The following is a 19910-nucleotide window of genomic DNA, read 5'->3' on the forward strand; positions in this document are numbered from 1 at the left end:
TGGCTTAGAGAAGATAAAGAAACCTTCACGGGGAGGAAACAGCAGGAGGATTTTACTCAATCATTATTATTCATATATATAGAGCACCATTGATTCCATGGTGCTGTACATGAGAAGGGGTTACATACAAATTACAGATATCACTTACAGTAAGCAAACTAACAATGACAGACTAATACAGAGGGGCGAGGACCTTGAGGATTCTACAGGATGGTGGGGAAGGAGACAATAGGTGAGGGTTGCAGGAGCTCCGCTTTTGGGGAGGCGGTAACTTCAGTAGTGATGAGGAGGCAGCAGGGTCAGTGCAGGCTGTAGGCTTTCCTGAAGAGGTGGGTTTTCAGGTTCCGTATGAAGGATCCGAATGTGGTTGATAGTCGGACATGTTGGGGCAAAGAATTCCAGAGGATGGGGGATATTCGGGAGAAGTCTTGGAGGCGACTGGATGAGGAGCGAATAAGTGTGGAGGAGAGAAGGAGGTCTTGGGAGGACCGGAGGGAAGATATCGGGACATTAGTTCAGCGATATATGGAGGAGACAGGTGATAGATAGCTTTGTAGGTCAGTATTAGTAATTTGAACTGGATACGCTGAGGGAATGGGAGCCAGTGAAGAGATTTGCAGAGGGGGGAAGCGGTGGAGTAGAGAGGAGAGAGATGAATTAGTCGGGCAGCAGAGTTAATGATGCACTGGAGAGGTGCAAGGGTGTTAGCAGGGAGGCCACAGAAAAGGATGTTGCAGTAGTCGAGGCGGGAGATGATGAGGGCATGCACAAGCATTTTAGTAGATTGAGCGTTGAGGAAAGGACGGATTCTGGAGATATTTTTGAGCTGGAGGCAACAGGAGGTGGAAAGAGCTTGGATGTGCAGTTTGAAGGACAGGGCAGAGTCAAAGGTTACTCCGAGGCAGCGGACAGTTATTGGATCTTCACACTGGAAAGCCGTGTACCAAATGGTCTGAACAGCAGGCAAGATCTAATTAGCCAATATTGAATTGCCTTATATTAAAATTCCTGCCTATATGAAGGCAACAATTAATAATATTTAAAGGTTTTCACATGAAAAATGCTTCTTGTAAGATCCAGTAATAATTGCTAATTCATTTATTTTTATTTGTTTATATATTCTACTTCAATATTGGAGATGTGAGCATGCAATATTACAAAATAAGAACTATATTGGATTTATACAAATACATCTTTTTTTTCCTAATGAGTTATTAATATATTATAGATGCAATAATAATAATGTGGAAACTATCATTTTGTCTAACAAATATTTATTTCTATTGAACACCACAGGCAAAACTTTAAAAATGATGGTCAAAAGAATTTTTTTTTCTTCATCTGTTTATGAATAATTTTATTAATAGTATGTCTGTGAAAATTAACAGACCCAACAGATTTTGATATATAGATGTTATATGTAAAAAATAAAGGGCACTATGCAGCAATATGCTCATTAAATTCCATCACACTCCGCATATAACAAAGTTTTATCCCTGCAGTATAAGGGTATGCACCCTATTTTAATTATGTAAATTACTAGATTCCTAATTGGACTGAGTTTCTAAGAGCAGGGTATATTACTATCTTGGACAGTGCTCACATTTGAGACCTAGAAGAAAACCTAAAAAGGTTGAAATGCGCTGTCTGCATGCATAAAGCAGCAGTGTGCCCTTTTTTAGACCCCCCTGTGTATACCAAGGATTTCTGCCAAATGGTTTATTTTTATTTAAAGGATACAATAAAATGGATTTTAATTGCAAAGTAGTAAAAATCCGCTGGAATTATTTGTTGTTTCCTGTGGCTATTGTACAGTTGTGGTGCAAAGTATTGAGGGTAAGCCAAATGTTGGTTTTACGAATGTAACCTACCACAGTCTCTGTTTTTTTTATATGTGTTTTTTTTTTTTGTTATTGAATTCACATTAGAAACATTTTAAGTTTTTGCCTATACATGATATATCTGTCAGTAAGACTGAACATTCCCAGCGTGGCCCCTTATTCTCCAGACTTCCGCTCTTAGCCCGGCAGCTGGATAGCAGCTTCTGAGCCAAACCCTGACTGGTGACAGCCCGTTCTGGTCTCATCAGCGTTGGGAAATTACAAAAGAAAAATTGTGAATTAATATGATGATTGGATCTGTGAAAACAAATACAGTGGGATCTACTTGGGTTAAGTGTTTTGAACTCTGGGACTGAAGAAAACGTAAGAGAAGTCAAGTTGTCCTGTTTAGCCTTTTCACAGTGAATCTTCCTGCAAGTGTTTTTTTATTCCATCATCACTCTGTAATTTTGTGGTTTTATTTGTGGTTGATGTGTCTGGGTTGTCTATAGAGGTGTTGCATTCTGCCATGTATGAGAGGGCCAGCTGAGTCAGTAGCTGATGTGACTGTCATGGAGTAAAGAGATGGTGGACAATGGTAGAAGAGACTCCTAGAGTGTGTGAGGTTTCGGGGGGAGGGAGCTTAGCGTCTTCTTGCTGGACCTTGGGGCGATTGAACAGGACAAGTCTTAGAATGTGAGTGGATTGTGTTTATATAGGGGAGAGGTGATGTTATGAGGTTACATGGGGAAATTATTATTCTTATTTATTATTATTATTATTTATTTATATAGCACCATTAATTCCATGGTGCTGTACATGAGAAGGGGTTACATCAAAATACAAATATCACTTACAGTAAACAAAACTAACAATTACAGACTGATACAGAGGGGAGAAGACCCTGCCCTTGCGGGCTTACATTCTACAGGATTATGGGGAAGGAGACAGTAGGTCGGGGGGTGCAGTAGCTCCGATGGTGTTGAGGTGGCCGTGTGGTCATTACAGGCTGTAAGCTTCTTTAAAGAGGTGGGTTTTCAGGTTTCTTTTGAAGGATCCAAATGTGGTGGATAATCGGATGTGTTGGGGCACAGAATTCCAGAGGATGGGTGATATTCGGGAGAAGTCTTGTAGGCGATTGGGTGAGGAGTGAATAAGTGTGGAGGAGAGAAGGAGGTCTTGGGAGGACCGGAGATTACGTGAGGGAAGATATTGAGAGATTAGTATGGAAATATACGGAGGAGAAAGGTTATGGATGGCTTTGTAGGTCAGTGTTAGTAGTTTAAACTGGATACGCTGGGAAATTGGGAGCCAGTGAAGGGATTTGCAAAGAGGGGAAGCAGGAGTGTAACGAGGAGAGAGATTAATTAGTCGGGCAGCAGAGTTAAGGATGGACTGGAGAGGTGCGAGAGTGTTAGAAGGTAGGCCACAGAGGAGGATGTTGCAGTAGTTGAGGCGGGAGATGATTAGGGCATGCACAAGCATTTTGGTAGCGTGAGGGTTGAGGAAAGGACAGATTCTGGAAATATTTTTGAGCTGGAGGTGACAGGAGGTGGCGAGAGCTTGGATGTGCGGTTTGAAGGACAGGGCAGAGTCCAGGGTTACTCCGAGGCAGCGGATTTTGGGGACAGGGGAAAGTGTGATTTCATTTATTTTGATAGATAGATCAGGTTGGGAAGATATGCGAGATGGAGGAAAGATAATTAGTTCAGATTTGTCCACATTGAGCTTGAGGAAGCGAGAGGAGAAGGAGAATGTGGCTGATAGACACTCTTGGATTCTGGAAAGCAGAGAGGTGACATCTGGGCCAGAGAGGTAGATCTGAGTGTCATCAGCATATAGATGGTACTGGAAGCCATAGGACCTTATGAGTTGTCCTAGGCCAAGTGTATAGATCGAGAAGAGTAAGGGCCCAAGGACAGAGCCTTGAGGGACACAACAGAGAGGGGGCGAGATGAAGAGGTAGTATGGGAGTAGGAAACGCTAAATGTACGGTTGGTAAGGTATGAGGAGATCCAAGATAGATTTGACCCCAAAGGAAGAGAGGATCTGTTGTAGGAGGCAGTGGTCAATTGTGTCGAAGGCAGAGGACAGGTCTAGAAGGATAGAAGGAGGAATGTAGAGAATTGTCTGTTAGCTTTGGCTGTAAGTAAGTTGTTAGTAGTGATGGTCAGGGCAGTCTCAGTGGAATGGTGGGGACGGAAGCCAGATTGTAGGTTGTCGAAGAGAGAGTTAGATGCAAAGTGACAGGAAACTTCAGCATGGACGTACTGCTCAAGGAGTTTGGATGCAAATGGGAGCAAAGATATGGGGCGATAGCTGGACATAGCGCTTGGGTCAAGGGATGGCTTTTTGAGGATAGGTGTGATTGTGGCATGTTTGAAAGCAGTGGGGAATGTACCAGAAGTTAGTGATAGGTTGAAGAGATGGGTTAGGGATGGGATTAGGAAATGAGGTGTAGTGTGTGTGTGTCTTTTTATGGGTGGCTCTGAAGGAGCATATTATGTAAGACCAAAAGATTAAGCAAGTGACAAGAGATTGAGGACTGGTATGTGTGTGAGGGGGATGTTAAAATGGGGCATGATGACAGTAGAAATGTTTGCAGAGAGAAAGAGTAGAAGTTGGGTGGTGAAGTGGTGGATAAAGGTCTGGGGGGGGGGTTGTTATCTAATGGTGCATTGGAGCGAGATTGTCCATATACAAAGTGCCCTTAAAACCAAGAGAGGGTGAAGGTGCAGTGGTTATAAAGGAGAAGGGCAACTCCTCCACCAAGTTTTTTTATGCCAGTGTGAGGAGCAGCAGTGCAGCAGGGGAGGATGTGTTAGAGATTAACCAAAAAACACTTATAAGGTTGAGGTCCCTTCAAGAACAAAAAACACACTCAGCGGGTTGATGGGGTCGCTCTCCTTTTCTTCTGTTGTATTCTTTGGAGAGATACGTTAGCTCTTTTTTCCTCCTTGCTATTTGTATTTTTATTTTCAGGTTTTTGGGATCGCGTATCCGGATCTCTGTTGGTTGTGAGTCTTTTCTGGAAGAATTGGAAACTGTTGTAATTTACTTGGCTGCAATCTACAAGTCATGTGGAAGTCGCAATAGATTGGGATAAGTGGCGGGACTGTTGGACGGGGTTAACGGACTGTTTTAGATAAAGTGCGCTCTCTCCTCCATGTTAGGAGGGGATGGAAAGATGGGATTGGGATTTGGTGGGAGAGGTTTTTTGCTGTTTAGGGGGGGGGGGGGGGGAGGTGGGGTGGAAGGGGGGAAAGCATTTATACAATGTACGCCACTGTAGTTATGGCTTCAGCCGTAATTGGATGAAAAAAAATGCGGGGCAATACGTTCTGAGGAGGGAAAATGTCTGGAAGAATGAGAGTTGTGAGTCGGAATGTCAGGGGTTTGGGGTCTGGTGTGAAACGGCAAGCTGTGCTCAATTTGTTGTGTGATACCAAGCCGTCAGTGATTTGCTTGCAGGAAACTCATATGGTAAAAGAGAGAACACATTTTCTAGCCAAAAGATGGGTACAGGCGGGATATCATGCTACATATTCAACATATTCCAGGGGGATAGTATTCTCATTTGTGCTGGGGTACCTTTTCAGTATCACAAGGTGATTATAGACCAGACAGGTATATTTATATGCCTACTTTGTAAATTGTATGGATCCTTGATATGGCTGGTCTCAATATATATTAAACCGCCTTATTGTGGGAGACTGCTCTACAGGGTCCCAGAGATAATGGAAGAAACCCCGGGACTACCATTTCTGATAATAGATGATTTAAATAAGATTCCAGACATACATTGGGACAGGGGTAGATGAGAGCCGTTGACACCGGGAGGTAACTGTACACCTTTTGGAGCGGTTCTGAAGGAAACTGTTTTGCACGATTTATAGAGGATTTTTCATCCTGGTGTGTATAAGTATTCTTGTTTCTCGTCCTTTTTTGCATCTTTGTCGAAAATTGACCTTGCATTGGGCAATACTCAGATATTGGGCCTTGTTGTATATGGCTGGAAGGATATCGGATCATTCCCCCATGAGTGTGATACTTGAGGGAGTGGGCTCTGCGCCTGCTAGAGGGTGCATGTAGAGGCTGAATCCGTTGTGGGTACAACTTATTGACCTGGATGGACATGTAGGGGGTGATATTAGAGAACTAGATGCTGCAAAGCCTGCCCCCATTGGCACGTCACCACCCTCCTGTCCTCTCACTGTCTCCGCCACTCTCTCCTCTTTGCACCTCCGCACTCAGGAGCCCCGAGATCAGCAGCACGGAGAGCAGCATCTCTGGGATCCATCTGCCGCCCCTGCTCTCATCCATGTGAGCGGCGATCAGCACTCTCTCCTGCCAACATGGCCCTCAAAAGAGAGGGAGTGGTGGTGAGGCGAGTGAATTTGGGTTACAGGGGTTGTGGGTTTCAAGTGTGGTGTACATGGATTGTGTGAGGTATGAGTAGAGGTGAAAAGGAAAGTGGACCGCTTGTTGTTATTTTGTGTGAAAAGTTGTGTAGAAGGTTTAGAGCAGCATATAAGTGCAGGTGTGTAGTAACAGGGAAGGATTGAGTTGTGTTTTTTGAAGGGATGTATTCGTTGTAAGAGAATATGGAACTGTTGGAAAAGAGTCTTTATGGTTGTAGACTATGGGAGTGGTTGTTTAGTAATGGGTATCACGTTCATCCCTTCTCTCTCTTTCTGGTATATTTCTGCTTTCATCTTAAAAAGCTGCACTTAGACCACAGTCAGCAGAGACCTGGACCTCTACCACCCTCAGCACACACAATTATTACCAGGAGTGAACAAGAAGGAGCCCAAGTAACAGATAACCTAAGCGGCAATAGCTTCCCCTGTACTGGAAGCTTTAGTTATAAGCAAAACCTCCAGATCATTAGAGGACAGGTTCTTGTGTCAGACATTACCACTATCCCCATTTCAACATGGAAACAGCCAAAAATCCACTGGTCTCTGTGCCCTTAGTGAATGTAGACACTATTGGATAGATTACCCGCAAGTTGTACTTATTCACCACCAGAGCAATCCACAAATCACAGACACTGACCACTATGGATACTAAGTGCTATGTCGCTTTGTGGTTGTTCGGCTTGTTCTTAATCGGCAATCAACAGTCTGTGGCTGCCCATTTTTATTTCAGATTTCTTAACCCCTTCATGACCCCAGCTTTTTTCGGTTTTGCATTTTCGTTTTCCGCTCCCCTTCTTCCCAGAGCCATAACTTTTTTATTTTTCTGTCAATATGGCCATGTGAGGGCTTATTTTTTGAGGGATAAGTTGTATTTTGGAACGACATCATTGGTTTTAGCATGTCGTGTACTTGAAAACAGGAAACAAATTCCAAGTGCAGTGAAATTGCAAAAAAAGTGCAATCCCACACTGTTTTTTTGTTTGGCTTTTTTGCTAGGTTCACTAAATGCTAAAACTGATCTGCTATTATGATTTTACAGGTCATTACGAGTATGAACACCAAACATGTCTAGGTTATTTTTTTTATCTAAGTGGTGAAAAAAAATTCCAAAATTTGCTTTAAAAAAAAAAAATTTCCGCCATTTTCCGACACCCGTAGCGTCTCCATTTTTCGTGATCTCAGGTTGAGTGAGGGATAATTTTTTGCGCGCCGAGCTGACGTTTTTAATGATACCACTTATGTGCAGATACGTTCTTTTGATCGCCCGTTATTGCATTTTAATGCAATGCCACAGTGACCAAAAAACCCCCCGAAATTTTGGCATTTCGATTTTTTTTCTAGCTACGCCGTCTAGCAATCAGGTTAATCCCTTTTTATTGATAGATCGGGCGATTCTTTTTATCTTTTTATTGTTTTATTTTGGATGGGGCAAAAGGGGGGTGGTTTTAACTTTTTTTTTTATATATTTTTAAAAACTATTTTTTTTTTTTTTTAAGTTTTGGCATGCTTCAATAGCCTCCCATGAAGCTGCCACAACTTGATTGCCTCTGCTACATAGAGGCGATGCTCAGAGAAAAGCGCATTAAATGCCACTGTCAAGAGTTTGACAGTGGCATTTAACTAGTTAATAGGCATGGGCGGATCGCGATTCCGCCCACGCATATTGCGGGCACATGTGAGCTGTTCAAAACAGCTGACATGTCCAGGCTTTGATGCGGGCTCACCGCTGGAGCCCACTTCAAAGTGGGGGTACTGCCATTGGACGTACTATCCCATCCAATGGCAGTAAAGGGTTAAGGGAAGGTAAACTGGGGGCAGCAATATCCATGATACCGAAACCAAGCTCAGACCACAGACTGTGGTCTAACGACAGACCAATATTCCTTATCAATATAGACCTCAAGCTCTTAGCTAAAATTCTGTCTCAGCACCTAAACTCGGGCCTAGGATTCCCAATACACAGAGACCAGATTGGCTTTGTTCCCTGTAGACAAGCCTTAGACAACATACGAAGAATCTCCCACCTACTGCACCTCTGCAAGCAGTGTAACCTAGCGAGTACGCTATTATCGCTTGATATTAAAAAAGCCTTCGACTATCTCTTGGCCATACCCATTTGCAGTCTTAGGTAAATGGAAGTTCCCTGATTATTTTCTTTCATGGATCCATGCTCTATATAGTTCCCCTTCGGCTCAGGTTCGCTACAATGGCTTCTCTTCTGCGTTTTTTTTCTATTAGAAGAGGCACTCGCCCCTATCACCTCTATTATTCCTTCTCGCAATTGAACCATTAGCTATCCATCTTCCTCTTAGCGCTAATATACAAGGTATAGAAATTGCATCAGTTTCACACAATCTTTTTATGTTTACAGATGATATATTACTTCTCCTATCAGCTCCACAGACATCTTTGCCAGCCCTACTCCAATCCCTTAGTAATTTTGAACGAATTTCCAGCCTAGAGATTAACCAATCAAAATCGTATGCCATGAACATATCTCTTCCTGCTACTATTATCCCACAGCTCCAACAAGACTTCCCTTTTCAATGGGCCACTAACCACCTTGAATAGTTGGGAGTGAAACTGACAGCCAATCTGGACTCCCTCTTTTCAGCCAACTATCCCCCAATGCTTCGCAAAATTCGCTCGCTACTTCAAACATGGGAGAAGTTACATCTTTCCTGGCTAGGCCATGTATGTGCACTTAAGATGACTAAATTCCCCAAATTGCTTTACTTATTTAGAGTTTTGCCAATCCCTGTCCCTTCGCACTACCTCAAAACAGCCCAATGATTAGTTAATACTTTTATTTTGAGGGGTGGCCCCCCTAGGGCTAACAGAGCCACTCTTTATTGACATTGTTTAAAGGGAGGTCTGGGAGTTCCCCGATCTCTCTAAATACTACCAAGCAGCCCAACTAGCCCAATTAACCTTATACCATGTCTATTCGGGAACCACCCCTGTGGTTTTCACTGTGCTCCTGAATGTCACCCATGTACCCTCGATGCCTTGCTATGGATCCTCCCAGCTCAACGTAGGCAAATTTCAAGTCCCATCATAGCACATTCCCTTAAAATTTGGGACTCATTGAAATATTCTTCACAGTTAATTTCTCTTTTTTTGCCCTTCGCCTCCCTCTGAGGTAATCCTCAATTTCCCCCAGGTATTGAGTCCCTTGGGAACTTCTGTTCATGGGTTGTAGCAGGGATTACTAGAGTCCACCAACTCTTCAATGTTGATGGAATTATTCCATTTCCAGCCCTGCAGGAAAAATATAATTTCCCCCTCAGAGAAGTGTTTTGTTATCTACAACTTAAGATCTTTGTCACTTCACTGTTAAGAAACTCTATTCCACCTTATACATTTACTCCTTTCGAGCAAAGATGCCGCCAAAATCCACAAGCCCCAGGCACTATATCACCCTTCACATAGGTGTTGCTAAAACTACACTTCCTGCTGGGAGTCAGATATTGGTTCCACTCTAACCGTCTCAGAATGGTCTCAAATTTGGTCCTCCTCTACTGAAGGAATACTAAACACCTTCATATTGGAAACAAATTATAAGGTGCTGACTAGGTGGTACCTGACCCCAGCTAGAGTGGCCAAGGCAGTCGCTAACTACTCCCCCAACTGGTTTAGAGGGTGCGACTCCACAGGAGATCTGTTCCATATATGGTGGTTATGTCCGATAGTACATAGATTTTGGAACAGAGTATACCACCTTATCTTCTCTATTACAAATGTTAACCTAAAAAAAAAAACCTTGGGAAGCTTTACTTAATAAACATATTCTCAATGCCCCTATTCACACTCGAAACCTTATTGCATTTATATTTCTAGTAGCCAAACAAACCATAGCATTGGCCTGGAAAAAAAAACAGTCCTAGACCTGTCAGATGTTAAAAAGAGTCTCTCCTGGTATATGATTAATGAAAAATTATCTGCCATACTTACAAAGTTCACAAATTTGAGAAACTATGGCTTCCCTGGGTGGAATATGCCAATTATACCCCCTTTGCCACACTCATATTTTGTCTAATCGCTCCAGATTCCCCTGACTCTAGTTGAGTCACTTAACTGGAATTGGTCATAATACACACTCCTCTTTGGGCTTCTTTCCCCCCTTCCTTACCCTCTTAGCTAATTGTTTGTTTCCCTCTTTATAACTATCCTTTTAAAACATGTCTGTATTAAGGTTTTCAATATTTACCTTGTTTATAAAAATTTATTGCTGAAAAAAAAAAAAAAGGCAAACTGCCGTTGTAGTGACCATTGCGCTGCAGTCACCAGTACATTATGCCCAGCCTGTGCTTCTGGAGGCATGCACACGTTAGTTAGGTGTGCTCTCATCGCTTCAGAAATGCCAAACGTGGGCACAATATGTGGTTTAGGCACACTGGGGCTCAGAATGGGGGGGTATTTGGATTTGGGAGCTGAGAATTCGCTGAATTTCTTTTGGAGGGCGAGGAACCATTTCTCTTTTCCAGAGCCTTTGTACTACCAGTAACATGGAAGCCCCCTATACTTCCATTAACAGATGACAGAACTGAGTAAGGACTTGCTTTTTTGTGTGGACTGAGTTGAAGCTTTTATTGGGAACATTTTACATAACGTTAGGGATCACATTTATCCGGCGCTCTACGCTGAGCACTTTATTTATTTATTTTTTTTACTTTATCCCACTATGGAACTATCATTTTTTTTGAAGGCTGATTGCTGGTATAGCATGAGGATGCAGGAGCATCCCTATGCAAACTGTCAGCACTGCACTGACAGGCAAACTTGCTGATCATGCCCTGAGAATGATCAAGCAACTTTGCTAGCTCTGGTGACCCGGATGTCGTCGGGTCACCATGACAACGATCGGGACCCTGCAAGGACGTTGCGGGGTCTCTGATCCAAGGACAGAGGGAACTTGCTTCCCTCTGCCTGCTCCGGAAATGCTGCGATCGAGTTTGGTCACAGCATTTAGGGAGTTAAAGTGCTGGAAGCTGTGCAGTACAGTTACTGGCACTGAATGCCGGGTGTCAGCTGTCAGAATTGGCTGACACCCAGCAGCGATTGCGCGCACACGGAGGCGCTCAGTTCAGTAAGTACCAGGTCACAAGGACGTATGGATACGTCTCGGGTGGGAAAGGGGATATTATTATTACACCTACTACATATTGGGATCGGATCTTGAAGATGGGAATACACATTTAAGTTTCAACATTTTAAATATCCACCTGCAACAAGTGAATGGAAAGATTTGTGAACAAGGCTCAGTGTAGTTCCCACAGACAGTATCTAATGCAGTTAGAAAAAAAATGCAGATTTGGGACACATTTTGAATAAGGGTTCAAAATGTTAGCAGGCTGCTGATGTCATATTGTCAGCGCAGATTACTGCACATGTTCAGAGATACGTGAAAATCCCAGTCACAAGGTTGCTGCAGTAATACACACATTAATTGGACTTGTTACTACTCCATCTAGTCTGGACAGTTTGCAAATCAGGAGTCAATAGTGTTCACTCACCTTTCAGCGTCAGCGGGGAGCTGCCTGTGGAAGTGCTACTGTTGGGCCGAGGGACTAGAAAGAAAAATGTAGTTTTATGAAGGATAAGATAGTAGTAACGCGTGCCATATGAACTTCTAGAGACAGAAACCACATCGGGAAGCCACACCGAGTCCACAGCAGAAACCTGAGGCCGTGCCGTGACTTCCTGCTGCTGTTCCATGTAAATTTGAGTCTTTTTTTTGGTCAACATCAGAAATTTGGATCCAACATGTCCCCAAGGATCAGCAACAACTTATTATTTTACTGAAACCACAAGTCTACAAATATTAGCATTAAAAAATAACATTACCACAAAGTCCTCCAGGGCTGCGCTCATTATCCGGAAACTGTTCAAATGGGTTCTCATCAGAATGGTTACCTAAATATCAAAAAGTCAGATATTTTAAAAAGAAAGCCAAAGCAAAAAAAGTAATCACCAAAATTTAAAGGGAATCTGACATCTCAATTTGCCGCTATAAACTGCGGCCACCGCCATTAGGGGCTTATCTACAGTATTCTGTAATGCTGTAGATAAGCCCCCGATCTAACCTGAAAGATAAGAAAAAGAGGTTAGATTATACTCACCCAGGGGCGGTCCCGGTTCGGGTCCGATGGGCGTCGCTGGTCTTAGTCCGGCCCCTCCCATCTTCATACGATGACGTCCTCTTCCTTACTTCTGTTGCGGCTTCTGTGCAGGCGTACTGAATTGCCCTGTTGAGGGCAGAGCAAAGTACTGCATTGCGCAGGCAGTGGGCCTCTCTGACCTTTCCCTGCGCCTGCGCACTGCAGTACTTTACGCTGCCATCAACACGGCAGAGAATGACGCCTGCGCAGGAGCCGCGACAGGAAGCAAAGAGGACGTCATCGCATGAAGATGGGAGGCGCTGGACCCGGACCCGTGACGCCCATCGGACCCGGACCTCGACGCCCATCGGATCGCACCTGGGTGAGTATAATCTAACTTGTTTTTCTTACCTTTCAGGTTACATCGGGGGGGGGGGGGGGGGGGGGGGGCTTATCTACAGCATTACAGAATACTACAGATAAGCTCCTAATGGTGGTGGCCGCAGTTTATAGTGACAAAATGAGGTGACAGATTCCCTTTAAGTGAAAAGGTAGTTTACATGATTCGTCAACCCTACACATTTCAGTGAGATTTGCATATGACAGTATGTGCATGGGGGTCCTTCCTCCACCACCAAGAGCAGTATAAGTTAGTCTATAGGGAGCCATTACCATGGAGCTTTAGGAAAATGTCGCACATAACCCCACCCCAACAGTACCCTCCCCATTATTAATCCACACTTGCCTATCTCTACAGGAGCTGCTCCGATACTCACCTTTCCATCTGCCTGGCTGCTGAGACCTCAGACTTGTCGCCGGGCTCAAGTGAATTGCAGATGTGGAGAAGGCCCTGGAGCCGGCTTCTATCCTCCGTGAGCGAGAAGTCCGCTCCGAGCCCTCCATCTCCTCACTGCTGCAGCCATGATAAGATTTACGATGCTCCTTGTGACCAACATCAACCAGGACTAAAGAACCAAAGAGCACACGATCTAGTGAGCAGATGGTATACAGTATACAAGGAGCCCTGACGCAGCGCACGGCGGCAGATACTGACATATAAGTGCATCATGCTGGAAACAATGTAACAATTGGAATAACATTTTCTCTTCAATGTATTTGTAACTTCTCATTGTATCTGTCAGCCAATTACAGAACAATATAACCCCCCATATGTTAGCACTCTAAAGAAGGGAGATGGTGCAAAGTCTACAGCTGCCCATAGAGGACGTGCACACAGGAGATCGATCTACAGTGGTGTCTATTCACACTCTGAAGAAACATTTCCACAATGTACTGGGAGTCAGATCCGTGCCGCGCTGCGCCAGACTAAGCTATAAGTAAAGCAACAAAATGTCAAGCAATGCGTTACCCCCTTCACATCGGGGAGGCGATATAAGGGACAGAACAAGGGCAACAACATGTGGGAAAAAACAAGCAATCTCACGGGCTACACTACCATGACCCCCTGCCCTGGACCATGGGGAACAACTCCCCCAAATCCTCAAATATAACACACGGAGCTGCGTTCTTGCTCCCGACAAATCATATAAATTACATTCAAGCACTAGCCATTGCAGGATGCTTGCCCAGACCACCAATTGTAAACCCACCCTATAAGTAGGTGAAACCAACTCCCTAGAACGACATGTTGTACGATCGCCTCCACATATCGGATGATGCGTCCATTTTAGATGCTCGCACAGTGAACAGAGGGTTAATCGGCAAAGCGCAAACGACAGGTTAGAGGAGAGAAAGCTGAAACTGGACATGCAGAACAATGTCTGGACAATGGAGGTCACTGGTCTGACAAGAGGGGAAGCCGCCGTGACCAGGGAAGTATTCATTCATTTCTATGTATGTGTATATATAGGAGATTTCACATTTGCTATGTTACCTGCCCTATATCTATATAAATATGTAAAGTGAAATTAGTTTTTATTCAGGTTTTCAACATTTCCTCAGTCCTGTACTACAGCCTCCACCCAAAATAATACAAAAACCGCTGCACTCTAGGCTGCAGCTACATTAGATCCAAGGGCTAAGTCGTCTGCAAAGAGAAATGTCTATGTAGTTAACACCACAGGTCTTCAGCTGCTGTCAAACTACTACTCCCAACATGAGCGGACACAGGTTTCAGGGAATACTGGGAGTTTGACAACTGCTGGAGCTGCTGATCCTCTGTTAGTGCAGAGATTAAAAGGAGGCGAGGAGCAGTAACCTCAGCTAATCTACATATACAGACAATTGCTAGGAAGGCAATCGCAGTATATTCAGCAGATACGTTACCACTTAAAACAATGCCAATATCTGAATTACTTTCATTTGTTCTGTTTGATACTTCCAGCAGCCATAGCTACAAAAATATTGTAGGCTCAAAAGAAGTTCTGCAGCAGCTACCCAATGTAATTAAAAGCACAGTTCTGCTATACTTCTAACATCATGAAAAGATACTTCCCTGCGCCACATTTGATGACGGACAGTAACACAGCAGCGCAACATCTTGCAGACAAAAATATCATGGCTGCAGGAAACGCTGAGACTTACGCTGCCAGGACAATTACTTTGTGGTGAGTGACGATTGGGTGAAACTTCAGTTTTAAGAAGGGAGAGGTGTCTGATCAGCTTCACACCATTACTTCTGGGTAAACATACAACTTAGACAATACAGATAACGTGCGGAGAGTCAATTTTGGTCCTTGAGGCAAATGTATAAAAATGGAGAGTAATAAATTAAGGATAGGGGTGCGCTCTAGAAAGAGACTACACAGAGCATCAGAAGTCCCTGATCTCTGGAAGGGAGACAGAGCTCTTATGGGTAGTGGGCGAGAGATCTACAGACGACCAGAACCGCAGGCGCTCCGAGAAACGGCGCTGACTCTGTGACGCCTTCTTTTCTTGACTGTTGCTTTTCAAAAATGGAAACTTTTTGCGAGGAGCGGCTACGGATAGATAGAGAAGTCACCAGGCAGGACAGGAGAGAAGTGAGAGTTATACGGGTTAAACAGAGATAAATGTGGAATAGACGCAGACAGATAAAATGCATCTTAGATTATAGTCCAGTTTTTAGCCTACAAAGCCTTAGTTCCCCAAATGTCCTCATCTGCCTGTTGCTACCAGTAGGTGGCGTTCTCTACATGACTTCTCCAATCTAGAAGCTGGAGACAGACTGCCACCTAGTGTTAGCAACAAGCTGCGCAAATATTGGACAAATCAGAGTGCGCCTGAAGTCTCCTTTTTGGACTTGATCCATAATTCTAGTTGTTGACTGCAAATGACTGAAAGCCACAAATAAAAACATCCCTAGACTTTCTCCTGTGAATGAGAGATTTATATGTATTCACAATCTGCAGCAAACAGATAGGAAGTGAGGACCTGCTGCAGCCATGGGGTTAAAAGAGGTGAAATCAGGCACTTTGCAATTCTTCAGATTAGCTAAATAGTGACCTTTGGAGATGTATTGGCCTCATATAAATCAATAGGTGGATACAGATTCACACTGTATGCTCAATGGTCTGAAAATTGGAAATAAGCAAAGTTCATTGGATCTGAAAACCAGCAAACAGTTTAGGAGGCACCTAGATCTGGAGGAGATTCCAGATCGCTCTGACCAGGAATCATTAGGAGTGTTCACGCACACAACGCACCTTTACTGGTGAAGGACTTGGCCGCGTCCCTCTCATCAGACCCCAGAGAACAGTTATCCGTATTCTCTTGCTGCACTCTTAGGGGCCGCGTACAAGATGGCGACGCAGCAATCTCCACGTTCTCCACGGTTTGGTTGGTGACATCACCCACTGACTTGGGTCGCTCTCGGGAGCTCTCTTTTCTTGGTTTGATGAGCTTGGCAAGAGCTCGAGCACCGGACCAGTGGTTCTTCCTGCGGACACAAAATCCCAATAAGAATAGTCAGTAAACTGGAAGCTGGAGCCTTGAAGCAACGTACATTGGATATTGATAGGTGAAAAAGACAGAAATTACTTTTGTGTACTTCTGCTTTAACTTCAATAATACAACGCGCTTCACTTTTTGGTCCCAATTTGCGGTCAGCGCATTTGCAGCTCAGTAAAGTAGCAGCAGAGTAGATGATAGATAGTTTACAGATTCTTAGACACACGCTGCACAAAACAATCAGCAGCCAAAAATCAGCCTTCAGTGCAGAGATGAAATCAGGAGAATTGTCAATACAAAGAGCAAAGATCAAGATCCACAGCAAATTCAGCATTAAGTATGCCACATGTGGATCTGCAGCGATAACAGTACACACTAGCATCGAACTATACACCAATTACATTACACAGGGTCTACACGCAGCCCCATGCTGTGCACATCTAATACCGCCATACTGTGCCTATATCATACCATCATTTCACATTACTCACTATCCACAGAATACACTCATGCAGTCCACACTGAATTCTGCCATACTGTCACCAGTACATAATACTGCCCCAAAGGATAAAGATACCCTCAGCCATCAGCGATCACACTTACAGCTCTGCTGCATATGGACGAATTACAACTACACTCATGTAACTGTACAGACTTTAGAGAACAGTGGAGACTCCAAAATAATAATAAGATGGTCGGCACTCCGTGTGAACGTGGTGAATGTGGAGAGAAAAAGGCTTTTGTCAATAGTGGAACAAACATGAAATGGGATTATTTATGCAGTAACACCAAGGAAATGACATCACCACAAATTAACATAAAAAAATGCAAAACAAATATATGTATACACACACACATAAAATGATAAAAAAATATTCCAAAAAAGTTGTGATTGAATAACATAATATTCATCCTACCCTATCCATACATCAATTATTTCTAAGATATATCAGACATAATATACGGTAATTCATTTTTATAAGGACGTTATTCTTTCAATGGATGCAAAACAATCCTTTTATATGCATATTTGGAGTAATAATGAGGGTAAAAAAAAAAAAAATCTGATTTGTTTTATTTTTTCACGTATCTCAAATGAATATATCAAAAATCAATACTTTTGCCATGTGTTTTTTTTTTCCTCTCGTTATTTAAACTATTACATTTGTTTACTATTGCATACAAGGAAAAATATCCTCATGTGCATTTTTTTTTTTCATTTTTTTGGGACTCATTAATGCCATCATCATAAGTCCATCATGAGGTATAATGACATTTTATTACAGCTTCCATGTCTTTTTTTTTTTTAAAAAGACAATTTGCCCAATTAAAATATCAGGTATTAAAACAAGTTAAAATTCTCAGGCAAGGAGGGGATATTAAAAAAATTACTTCTTTGCAGAGAAGCTTACTGGATACACAGTTTGAACACGATATCACAGCATGGTCAGGAAAAGGACTATAAAATCGGTCGTATTATGTCAGGTAAATTCATTCTGTCTGCTTCTCTAAATCTTATCTTTTTTTATTCTTTAGACATCCCAAGCACAATGATTCAATAATGAATTATTCTCTACACGGAAATGCATACAATTAGTACAAAAATTTATATATTTATTATTATAATATATGAAGCATTGCATGAAAGATTTTTCTATATGTTGATAACTGTTCTCTATATGTGAATATAAATATCTCTATGACAGTTTTTTGCAGTGCGCTTTTTACCTTTTTTTTGTAGTTTTTATATGTTAAACTAAAAAAAAAAAAAACTTACTCTAAATATTATTCCAAATATGCATATAAAAGGATTGTTTTGCATCCACTGATTGAATAACATCCTTATAAAAATGTATTATGTCTGATATACCTTATAAATAACTGATGTATGGATCAGTTTGGATTTTGGGTAGGATAATTATTACGTTATGGAATCACAACATTTTTGTATAATTTTATGTATATATATTTGGTTTGCTTTTTTTATATGTGAATTTAGGATACTGCATAAATAATCCAATTTCAGGTTTGCTCCACTATTGCCAAAAGCCTAGGATAGGCAGAAAAGTAGGATTGTTTGGATTCCACTGGATTAAATAAGCATTTATTCTACACATGAGTGCCGGGATTTTTTTCCATTTAATAATGTCACCAGATTACAGCTATCTATATATCTCAGCTTGCTGTTATGTGGTCCGGGACTGTGACATAAGTGTCTTAGGACAAGGAGTAACACCTACTTCTTGGGTGCAGGGTCATAGAATTTATACTGGTCCATTATTTTCTCCTCCAGCTTCTCCTTCTGTCTTCTTAGGTCGTTCAATTTATCTCTAAAAGGAAGGGAAAAATAAACATTAAATAGCTAGAAATCAAAAATCTGATAGATTTGGTTGACCCATGACTTCCAGGCCCTGCACCTTACATGTACTGTTTCTGTTCCTCGTAATAATGCTCTTTACTCTCCATACTTGACTCCAGCAACATCTGGTTCTGCTGATTCAGCATCTGGATCTGGCTGAGAAGATGATGGTTCTCCTCCTCCAGATTTCGCTTCAGGCGGCTCATTAGCTGCAACACAAAGTCACATCGATCCAGCTCCACTTCGCGTAACGTCTGCTCAGATATGATGCATTTATCGTACAATAACTCCCAGCTGTCCCGGGACATTCAGGACTGTCCCCAATTTGGGGAGTTGGCCCAGGAGGTCGGGGGATGACCAATTTAAACTCTGCCCTCAGTTGAATACAGTGGTGCAGCAGGGAATCCACAGATCCCAAGTCCACCACTCCATATGGTAGCAGACCAGAGCAGTAGCAGAGCAGGACACATAGGCAAGTGGGAAGTTTTCGGGTGTGTCTGGGGTGGGATGAAGGGGACTACAGGAAGCATCATACTATATGTGGGGGCTTCACTAGCAGCACATTTCAGGGTGCATGCATATATAGAACTAGGTGTGTATCCAGAGGGTGTGTTTGTTGTTTTTAATGGACATAATCAATGTACGGAAAAACAACAGTCGTGTCACTAGGCCGCGCCCTTTTAGAAGAATGGAAACAAACAGCAGAGAAGATAATATCACATTGGTTTCTGTCTGTGGCCCATAGACCGTAGATAATGGTCACCCTACACATCTGTCTTCCTACTTCCATCATCAGTTGGGGGTCTTTATGGTGACAATGTGACACTATAATTTCCAGCACACGGAGGTTTGCACACTGAAAGTTGTAATGGAGGAAAGTTTTCCACCATGGAGAAACGAGTATGCCCCGCAGTGTAGTTAACCCCTGGTCCTACCTCGCAGCGGTTGTCCAGCTTGGTGAGAGTTATGTCCATGTTCTGGTGCTGCTCCTTTAACTCATCGAACTTTGCCTGCCATCGGTTCAGCTCCATCTGGGCGTTATTCAGCGAGCTCTTCGTGTCCTTGGTGTGTTTGTGTAAAGTGTTATATTCCACCTGGAGCTCATTGTGCAGGAACTTCAGCCTAAAACACACAGGAGTCGCAATGTGAACATCCCACAGGTCAAAACTTAAAAGGTTATTCATTTCATCAGCATAAAACGGGTGGTCTGGGATTTTCATGTATCACATTTTATCTGATTGATGGAGATGTGACACCCGGCCACTCCTGAGGATCAGATGTTTCCGTGCTGGCAGCGGCTGGATGGGCTGAGTTGCGCAGT

At 42.9% G+C, this 19910-nt stretch overlaps 1 protein-coding gene across 3 annotated transcripts in view; it reads right to left on the reverse strand.

Annotated features, from left to right (window-relative positions):
- Window positions 1-19910, reverse strand: part of CCDC88C (coiled-coil and HOOK domain protein 88C) — an 89971-nt gene that overhangs the window by 13417 nt on the left and 56644 nt on the right. For 2 of the 3 annotated variants that reach the window (XM_077267775.1, XM_077267769.1), the window contains exons 22-28: window positions 19525-19711; window positions 18653-18798; window positions 18471-18560; window positions 15987-16219; window positions 13119-13307; window positions 12089-12157; window positions 11758-11811 (exon numbers count right to left, since the gene is read on the reverse strand). In XM_077267775.1, the coding sequence (XP_077123890.1) occupies window positions 11758-11811; window positions 12089-12157; window positions 13119-13307; window positions 15987-16219; window positions 18471-18560; window positions 18653-18798; window positions 19525-19711 (968 nt within the window). Of the gene's footprint in view, window positions 1-11757; window positions 11812-12088; window positions 12158-13118; window positions 13308-14891; window positions 15282-15986; window positions 16220-18470; window positions 18561-18652; window positions 18799-19524; window positions 19712-19910 lie in introns of those variants that run through there. The other variant, XM_077267784.1, reaches the window with a different exon arrangement.

This window comes from Ranitomeya variabilis, chromosome 1 (genome assembly GCF_051348905.1).
Source record: "Ranitomeya variabilis isolate aRanVar5 chromosome 1, aRanVar5.hap1, whole genome shotgun sequence".
Classification (NCBI taxonomy): Eukaryota; Metazoa; Chordata; class Amphibia; order Anura; family Dendrobatidae; genus Ranitomeya; species Ranitomeya variabilis.